The sequence below is a fragment of the Crotalus tigris genome, unplaced genomic scaffold (genome assembly GCF_016545835.1).
Source record: "Crotalus tigris isolate CLP2741 ecotype Arizona unplaced genomic scaffold, ASM1654583v1 scf7180000024338.4412243, whole genome shotgun sequence".
Classification (NCBI taxonomy): Eukaryota; Metazoa; Chordata; class Lepidosauria; order Squamata; family Viperidae; genus Crotalus; species Crotalus tigris.
The window spans coordinates 3,839,613-3,849,643 of NW_024100508.1; the positions used below are offsets into that span (position 1 = coordinate 3,839,613).

At 42.7% G+C, this 10,031-nt stretch overlaps 1 protein-coding gene across 1 annotated transcript; it reads left to right on the forward strand.

The window, feature by feature from the left end:
- The first annotated feature begins 1,634 nt into the window (after positions 1–1,634).
- Positions 1,635–9,710, forward strand: RBM42 (RNA binding motif protein 42). The gene is made up of 10 exons (XM_039325676.1): positions 1,635–1,870; positions 3,622–3,775; positions 3,948–4,035; positions 5,262–5,327; positions 5,408–5,574; positions 6,302–6,442; positions 6,617–6,820; positions 7,748–7,868; positions 8,350–8,544; positions 9,331–9,710. The coding sequence occupies exons 1-10, from the start codon at positions 1,722–1,724 to the stop codon at positions 9,441–9,443; spliced, it is 1,398 nt and encodes a 465-aa protein (XP_039181610.1). The 5' UTR covers positions 1,635–1,721; the 3' UTR covers positions 9,444–9,710.
- Positions 9,711–10,031: the final 321 nt, after the last annotated feature.

Below are 10,031 nucleotides of genomic sequence, written 5' to 3' on the forward strand. Positions count from 1 at the left end.
AAGCAACAGTTAGACTAAACAATTTCCCTTTGTTCCAGAACCCTTCAGTGCCATCAGATGTCACGATATCACATACAAATTATTTTTATAATATATGCAGTGAAGTCATGATCCATATGTTATCATTTTGAAATAATGTACCTAGGAAAGCAAATACTTTGGAATCAAGATAAAATTTTTAGTAGGTATATTTAAGATTTTTAAGGAAAAAAATTTGTTTAGCTTTTTTAACATACACAAAACAGTTTTCAAACTTAAAAAAAAGTCTTTAAAAATTAGAAAAGAGACCATCCCAAACCAACTAAAAATAAAGACTTAAGAAAGAAATCTACTTTTATGTTTTATATTCATCAATAATGTTTAATAATATACTGCTAGAATATAATCAGAACAAAAGTAAAATACCACAAAATATCTGCTATTTTAACACCTTTATCCTTTCATCAGTAGAAAATGGTGCTTTTTCCAAAAACCCCACATTTCTGACATTAGTATTATGCTATGAAGTGTGCTGCAGCTGCCATAAAGGCCAACACAGTGCTGGGCTGCATTAACAGAGGGATAGAATCAAAATCACGTGAAGTATTAATACCACTTTACAATGTCTTGGTAAGGCTACACTTGGAGTACTGCATCCAGTTTTGGTCACCATGATGTAAAAAAGATGTTGAGACTTTAGAACAGGCATGTCAAACTTGCGCGATGTATCACGGCTTTTTTTCCCATTGCCGGCAATGGGGTGGTCATGGTTTCAGTATGATGCATCTGGCCCGAGGGCCAGCAGTTTGACATGCCTGCTCTAGAAAGAGTACAGAGAAGAGCAACAAAGATGATCAGGGGACTGGAGGCTAAAACATGTAAGGAACGGTTGCTGGAATTGGGTATGTCTGGTTTAATGAAGAGAAGGACGAGGAGGGACATGATAACAGCATTCCAATATCTTAGGGGTTGCCCCAAAGAAGAGGGAGCCAAGCTATTCTCCAAAGTGCCTGAAGGCAGGACAAGCAAGGGATGGAAACTAAACAGAGAAGAAACCTAGAACTAAGGAGAAACTTCGTGACAGTTAGAACAATTAACCAGTGGAACAACCTGCCTCCAGAAGCGGTGAATGCTCCAACACGAAGTTTTTAAGAAGAGAAAGCCATTTGTCTGAAATGGCATATGGTTTCCTGCCTGAGCAGGGGTTTGGACTAGATGACCTCCAAGGTCCCTTCCAACATCATCATCATCATTATTGTTGTTGTTGTTATTATTAAAGTTACAGTAACCTAGTGGTAATTCATCAGTTTTCCTAATACAAAAACGGATTTCTCTTGCAATCATTTGGCTGTGGCGGGAATCACCCCTCTGCAGGGATGGCAATCTTGTTGGATCGATTTTGCAGGCAAAGGAGTCTTTATGCAAACAAAAAGGAAAGGATGCCAGGAGATGCAAGATTTTTCTGCGCGTTGACCTCAAATGCGGATCTGTAAAACGACGCCGAGCTTCCTTCAAGCCAAGCGCAGGAGCATTCAGGCGACAAGAGACGACCCAGCTCATAGAGTCGGAAAGCCTTTCCTTTTTCGAACCGGAAGTACGCTCTAGGAAAGGCTCGGCCTTCCGCTAGAAAGCGAAAGAAGCTCCGGAAGTTTTACTGACCACTTCACTGTGCGCCGGAAAGAAGAGGAAAGTCGGCCTCCGATGCTGCTAGAGGAAGCGGGCCGGACTGAAGAATTCGAGCCATGGCGGCTCCTGCCATGCCGCCGCCCCCGCCGCCAGGAGCTCCCCCTGGGGTGCCCGGAGGGGCTCCTGGGCCCGGAGTCGTGGTGGCGGCGGGAGGCGCGAAAAGCGGCGAGGAGAGACTGAAGGAAATGGAAGCCGAGATGGCCTTGTGAGTAGAGGAGAGTTAGCCTCAGAGGAACTCGGTGTATTCCGGTGGTTTATGCAGAACCTCCTTTGAATTGAGCTGAACCTTTCGGGTGGCTTCGTACACGTGCGATCCCGGGCTTATGGGATCTGTAGCCCCAAATGTCGGGCAAATAGCGGTAGGTAGGTAGGTAGGTAAATTACAATACTTTATTGGCCAAGTGTGATAGGCACACAAGGAATTTGTCTCCGGTGCATAAGCTCTCAGTGTACATGCAAAACAAAGGAATCATAATATCAAAGTAATAATGACGATACCAATAAGAGAAGGTATTGGAACATATGAGAAGGATAAAAATAATACAGCCATGTTACATGGGTGAACATATTTGGACATACTGTGGGCATTAGAGCCTTTTCCAAGGTCTTTGCATCATGTGTCCAAAGGTGGATAATTTGAGCTTGGGTTGATTTGTTTGATGATCCACTTAGCTGACGAAGCTTCTTGGATGAGAAGTGAAACGTCTTCAAAGAAAAAGTCCAGTTGCCTCTTGAGAAAGCACCTTTGAGACAACCATGACCTGGATGACCGAGAATCTCCATAGAGATATACTGATTTCTTTTTTTGGTTGTCCAAAGTCAAGACTTTTCCTATCCTGCTTTCTTAGGGTGTCACAGGGAATACTGTGGCTTGTACGATTCTAATCTGATCTTTGTAGGTAGAGACGCATCACAGCATCTGGATTTCTTTTCCGGGGCTTTTATAGTTGTTCTACCAAGTGCTAGTCTGCGCTGTGTTTCTTGACTGCTTGTTCCTTTCCTGTTGATTGTTGATGTTAAAAGGCAGAAGGTCTCCACCACTTAAGTATCTTTGCTGCCAATTCTAAGCCTGGTTGTTCTATCTATTGTCATTAGTTTGGTCTTCTTTATATTTAATTTTAGTCCCATTTTTTCACTGTGCTCTTTGATATGGGGGAACAGTGAAACACTGAGGATTTCTTTTGCCAGTAGGAATGTTTTGAAACTTGGAGAAAAGATAGATGAGCCTCCCAAGAAACCGAGTTGGGAATCTACAACAGCTGTCTTGAGTATTTATCCCTAGTATTTCCCAGTTTAGATAAAGGCTTAAAATCTCTGTCTTTCTGTCTGACATTTTGTCTCTCACTATATATATTCAGAATTATATCTATATATCAGATATACACACCTGGTTTTGTGTGTGTGTGTGTGTGTGTGTGTGTATCTCTCAGTTTGTGAGGGAGAGAAAGAGAATATTGTCCAACTTGGCTTCTGTGATAACTGCAATTTTGTTAAGACAGTTTTCAGATCTGCTTTGTTTTCTATTAAAATGCTGAGATGTTTTAATTAAGAGTTTGGGGGGAAATTCATAGAGAGTTAAAATGGAATGGATTTTAACATTTTTGTACACAGAAATTGTGAATTATCCCAGACTTTCTTTATTGCAGGATATTATACATCAATGTGGGAGAAGAGTATCAGAGTTGTTTTTGCTGCTGTTGATAACTCCTGGCTTTAAGAATTGCCTGTTTTCATTGTGTTCATAGTCTACCTTTCCACTATTGATTTAATATTCAAAATTTATTAACCACCTGGAATGTGTAAATAGCTTTTTTTTAAATGTGATATTAATATTGTCTTTCCAATGATAGTGATTGGACCATTCATTGAATTTCATAGTTCAGTGGGAATTTAATTTTGCTTTTCGTATCCTTCAGTATTCAAAAATGTAATATGACTACTGATAATTACTTCCAGGTTTGAGCAGGAAGTGCTTGGAGCTCCTGTCTCTCTGCCTCCTGTTGCCTCTGTGATAGAAGCTGTACCAGTTGCTCTAGCAGTACCAGCGGTATCTGCAGTGCCCCCTGTTCCTGTCATCCGACCCATCATTGCTACTAACACTTATCAACAAGTGAGCAGTTTATTTAATTATATTCTTTGTAATGCAGGGGGCTAGAATGTTTTCAGTGGAATATTTAAAATCAGTATTAGATTGACTTTGAAGTTGTAAATTTTTGTACATGACTATTCATCTTATTTTGCTACCATGTAGTCTTTTATTTTGTTATCTTCATGCCCTCCAGGTCCAGCAGAGCTTGGACGCCCGAGCAGCAGCAGCTGCCACAGTAGTTGCTCCTATTGTGGCTCCTCCAGTGCCATTTGTAGGCCCAGGTAGGGTCCGTTCCAAAGCGTTTGGCTCAGTGGTGGGATATAGGAACAACCGGTTCTCTGTGTGTATGCCACTTCCAGAAGTCCATTCTGGGCCTGGGCAATAAAAGATTAGCTACCGGTTCTGCTGAAGTGGTGCAAACCGCTGAACCCCACCACTGGTTTGGCTGAACAATCATCTTCCTGTCCACACATTAACTTTACCAGTGTCTTTAAATGAGAAAGATCTTTATTTCTGAAAGAATAGAGGTGCCTCCCTCCCGTTTAAGCAGTATAGTTTATTGTACTTGAGAAATTCTGATTTTAATTCTTAGAATATTGTTTCCAAAAAGTTGATTAAAGAAAACAACAAGAGGGGAAAAAATGGATAATTCAAAATAAGAGCTGAAAACAATAATGTTCAAGAATACCCTGTGCTATAAAGCTGTTGAAACAAATAGATTTCATCTGGTTCAAAAATATGGGTCAGGTTAAAGGCAGAAATAGTGTGTTTGAAATGAAGCGGAGATACTTATATTCTCAACAGTTGCCACTCACGTGGAACATGTCTAATAGGCCTCTCTTCAACTGATCCAATAGTTGGAAGGATGGAGCTCTTTTAAGCATCTTGGTCCCAAGTCATTTATAGTAGTTTTCCTTGAATAGTTATAGGTCTATTGGACTAGAGTTCCCATAATCTCAGACATTTGGATTATGTGAGCTGGGGAATCCGATTATTTTACTCCAGCATATTGGCAAAAACCTGTTTTAGGGAAGACCCGTGTAGGGGTTTTAAGGTAATAAACAGCATTACATTACAAATTGAGCCATTGAGCAGATTTGAGGGGATGCAAAAAAGCATCTCTTTAGTGCCATAAATGACAACATAAGGTGAACTGCATAGGGCAGTATACTATTTTCTACTCCAGGAATTTAACCTTCCTTCTAACCTGCCCGGCAGTTCTCTTGTACATCAATTTTTGATCTTTGGTGACATGGTTACAAAAAGCAAGATGGAAATGACTGCAAGGAAATGATGGAGGAGCGACAGGCCCCATTCTTCCTCCTCTGCACCTCACTTAGGAGCCAAGTAGGCGTCAGAACTGGGCAACTCTGTTCTGTGTTTCCAATATACAATCTCAGCGAACTGCAGGAGGAGCTGAGTTTTCCACTCCTCCAGGAGGCTAAGAAAATTGCTTGTAAAATAGAAACCATTTGCTTCAGTTTTCAAGACATCTTTTTCCTTCCAGCTGTTCCCCCACAACGTCCCCCCATTCTTCGACCAACCTTTGTGCCTCATGTCTTACAGCGGGCAGGTAAGCTTTCCTTTTACTTTTTAAGCCCCGTGGATGGCGAGAGCCTGTCTTTTTCTACCACTGCCTTTTTTTTTTTTAAGGTGGCCCTCGGCCCATGCCGATGCGCCCACCGCATCACCAGCCCATGGTCGGGCCCCCAATGCCAGGCCCTCAAGGGCCCCCGATGCTGATGGGCCCACCAATGCAGAGAGCACCTGGCCCACCCCTTGGGAGCATAGGGCCAATGCGACCGGGTCCGGGTCCCCCAGTAAGTACCTTTCTCTTTTAGAGCTGGGAGGGTAGCATGAGGTATGCCAAGTTTTGAGTTCAGTTAAAAGGTGGATTTAGAATTATATGCAGAAGGATTTGTCAGTATAAATTAAAAAAGCAATAGATGTGCAGATGTAGAACAGCATTCCTCTTTTTAATCTCTGTTGATAGTCACAGATTGACACGGTTCTTCTGTAAAGGAGCTGCAGATGTATTCAGTGGTGTATCTCATTATGGCTGCCCACCTCACAAGAGCATAACTTTTATATTATCTACATGTGAATTTTCTTTTACTGACATTAAGAAATCTGAGTATTATACGGGATTATACTCAGATTTCTTAATGTCAGTAAAAAAAACCAATTCACATGTAGATAAGATAAAAGGGTTTTTTTTTTACTGACATTAAGAAATCTGAGTATAATCCTGCATGCTCAAGATTTAGTCTACTGTTTAAGATATTGAATAGCATTGGATTTTTAACTTTTATCTCCTTAAATGTATTTTTTTTATTAAAGAATATTTCTTCTACGGTTTAATTATCTTCATGTTTTTTCTCTTTATACTGTGTCTCATTATATTTGTTTTTCTTTTTTGTTAAGATAACCTTTATTATTATTTTTTTTACTGTGGGCACAACGGCACACATCAAAAAGAAGTAAACCATTTTTAAAGCAAGAGTTTATGAAGCATATTGTGTCTGTGTTCTGCTCCTTCTTCACCAGGTGGGGCCAGGAATTCCTGTTGGCCCTTTGGCTCCACTGGTGCCTGTTCCTCGGCCGGTGGTGGCACCTTCAAAAGTCAACCCCACAGTCATCCAGGCAGCTCCTACGGTGTATTCTTCTCCACCAGTGAAAAAACAAGAGGTTAGTGAGTCTGGTACTTGTGTCCGTTCTCTTTTCCAACTTCTTCTTTACCTCCCAGGAGGGAAACAACTTGGAACCACTCCGCTGAGCTTCCTTAGAGGATCATGGGAAAAGGTGGTCTCCCGTCAGTGCTGCTCCTGAGCATCACTGACCTCTTCCCTCTGCCTTCTGCAGGAGGAACATCGAGAGCCTCTGCCACCTGTGGTGGAGGAGAAAGAGGCAGCTGGGACTGAGGAGCCAGTGATAGGCCCAAGTATGCCAGAAACAGACCTGCTCCCGGTCGTAGAATCTCGGCTACCGTCACTACGTGGGCATGACCTGGCGCCTACACGAGGGAAGCGCCCCCGAGGACCCGATGCTGGATTTGTTCCAGTAGAGGTAATAAGCAGTGGTCATTTCTTTGCAGAGGCAATGAGTAGCTTCTTCTTGAAAGCAGTTGTCTTATTTGTATATTTCTATTCAAAATTGTTGAGAGCTAAGCATTTCTGGGATGGAGGGAGCAGGGAGGGGGAGGACATATAGACCATCTTCACACAACCTCTCGGAGTGAGCCAGTTTGGTGTTGTAGTTAAGGAGCTAGACTAGAAACCAGGAGAGTTTGGCATAAAAGTTGGCTGGATAACTTTGGGCCAATAATAGGAGACAGTGAGTTCTACTCCCGCCTTAGGCACGAAAGCCGGCTGGGTAACTTTGGGCCAATCACCAGGAGACAGTGAATTCTAGTCCCGCCTCAGGCATGAAAGATGGCTGAGTAATATTTCTTAACTTTAGTCCTTCTCTTTTTTAAAAATCTTTTGTTTTGGTTTTCTTTCTTTTACTCTTTGAAGATTTTAAAATAAATGTAAATAAAAAGAAAAGGACTGACCCTCATTGGTATGAAAAGCCAAAATCTAAAATCTTGGGATCAAACTCAAAGGCCACCAGCACATGTGCATATTAATACGCTGCAAGAACGGGCGGTGTGTGAGGACACACGGGCCTTGCTGATCATGAGAAGCACCCTTCCAGCTTTAGGCTTCCTGTTGTTAGACTAGCTAGAGAAATGCCAACTAACCAGGTAATGCTTTCATTCCCCAGAAGCTAAATCCTTAGATTAACTAATTGTCACTGTATTGTGTGAATGAGCCTCAAGGTCAGGAATTGTAATGAATGGCCTGAGATAGGTAGGAGTTTGTGAGAAAAAGAGCAGTGGGATTTACATGTGTTGTTTACTCTCTAGCCTGCTGGGCCAAGGACAGTCTTCAGTTTCAGATGTGTTCTTCAACATAGGTTTAAGTATTTGATACGTTCCTCTTTGCCTCCTAGCCGGTCATGGAGAGCACCCCTGAAGACAAGAAGAAGACAAAGCAGGAGAAGTTGAAGCGTTGCATTCGCACTGCTGCTGGGACCTGCTGGGAGGACCCCAGCCTTCTTGAATGGGACCCTGGTGAGCATCCAACTAGAGCGGGCCAGTGGGTAGACAGTGGAAGGTAAGGGTGGGTGTGGAGGCCATGACTTTTCCTCAAGCCTAACATTGGCATCAACATTCCTTCACTGATTGGTGTTTTTCAAATACATGGGTTTGTAAACCTCTTCAGAGTCTCCCAGCATAACCTAGCCTGTGTATCCAACCAAATCAGAATGTGTGAGTCTTGAATGAACCATGCTCTTCAAGATTTTGTTTGTCTGTTGTTTCGGTGCCTCTGAGTCAGTGTTGACAACTCCCTGCAATTTTCTTGCCGAGGTTTTTGGAAGTGGTCTGCTATTGCCTGCTTCTAGGGCTGAGAGAGAGGGGCTGGAGAGGCAAGAACCATGAAAGTCTATAAAAAGGAATGTCTCAAAATTCTGATTCATGTCACCTTTTATGTATGCACCTTGAAGGTTTTCTGTTGTCTTGAGGCCCTGCATTATCCGTCCTTCCTTCCTAGATGACTTCCGGATTTTCTGTGGGGACTTGGGCAACGAGGTGAACGATGACATCCTGGCCCGTGCCTTCAGCCGTTACCCATCTTTCCTAAAGGCCAAAGTCATCCGGGACAAGCGCACAGGCAAAACCAAAGGCTATGGCTTTGTCAGCTTCAAAGACCCCAATGACTATGTCCGTGCTATGCGGGAAATGAATGGTGAGTGTGAGGCTGCCCTTTGTGGATGGGGAGGGGTCGATTCCATTCCAAGAGTCCGTCCTGCTCAAGTCCCATTGAAGTGGAGAACCAGATTTAACTCCCAGCTAAAAACGAAGGAACCGGTGATGGAAATGTTCTGTTTTTCAAGGAAGGCCAAGAAAACTGAAACATCTACTAACTGGCTACTAAGTTCAGCCTCGACTTAACTTCCAATCTAGGGCAAGGGTCCTCAACCTTACCATCTTGTGGACTTCAACTCTCAGAATTCTTAAAGTTGCCACGGTTGAAGACCCCTGATCTAGGGTACAGCTCCATAAAAAGCCTGCTTTAAAAAAAAGTTTGTGCTAAATAGTTCCATTTTAGGGAATTTGAGTCAATTTCCACATCGCAGTTGTGCTTTAATGATGTCCCTATATAAGAATAAGGTATGGCTTGTTTAACTCTGGCTGATGGAAGGCACCACTACAGCCGGAGTGATCCCTAAACCCATTAATTATGGTTTCACCACCACAATAGCGAAGATAATATGACAGATAAGTCCAACTGAAATAAACCAGATGATCGCTTGGGTGTAATACGTGAATCCAGCTAACCTAGTTGTGCAGATAAATTACATTTGCCAGCTTCATCTTGATGCCCTCTGGGTAATTGTGGACTTCACTCCTTAGAGATTAGTGTAACTTCCATCCCAAAATGAAAGGAGCCTGGCTTAATGCCTGGCTTCAGCAGACAGGCACCTTGTTAAACTTCCTCATGTTCACACCATTTCTTGTTCTTTTGTGGCAGGAAAATACGTGGGCAGCCGGCCCATTAAACTGCGCAAGAGCATGTGGAAGGACCGCAATATCGACATTGTGCGCAAAAAACAGAAAGAGAAAAAAAAGCTAGGCCTCAGGTAATGGGACAGCGATCGCCCGGGCTGTGTTTCAGCCTTCACAATAAGCCGAGGAACTGAGCTCTGGGCCTGCTGGAGAAGATGCATATTTTGAGAACTTGGGCAGTGGAGAGGAGTTTGGGATAGCACAGTCCCCCCCTCCCCCCCGGCCTGTGGCTCATGTGCTGGTTTGATAGTAAGGAACCACAATTTGTAGAGTCTTCTGGGTGTATTTTGAGGGGAAATAACTTTTGTGCTGAGTCAATAAATTTTTGCTTTTGTTTTTACTATATTTAACTCTCCTTGTTATCTTTCCCTTTCCTAAAGCATCTCGTCATCTTGTGGCTACTTCATTTTTCAGAGTGGTGAAGGTGTAAATAGTCCGCTTATAAATTTTGTAAATCCAGAGAGAGTCAATTGTTGGGGAAGTCAAGGGAAAGAGTTTGGGGTTTTTTGGAGTCCTGCTTGTAGGTTTTCCAAAGCAGTCTTGTCACCTTCCCTAAGAAGCAGTGTGCTGGACCAAAGATGACTGTAACACAACTTTAATACTGATTCTAGAAATTTTTGTCAAACATTATTTTCTGGAGCATCCCAGAGCTCTGTTTGAAATTGG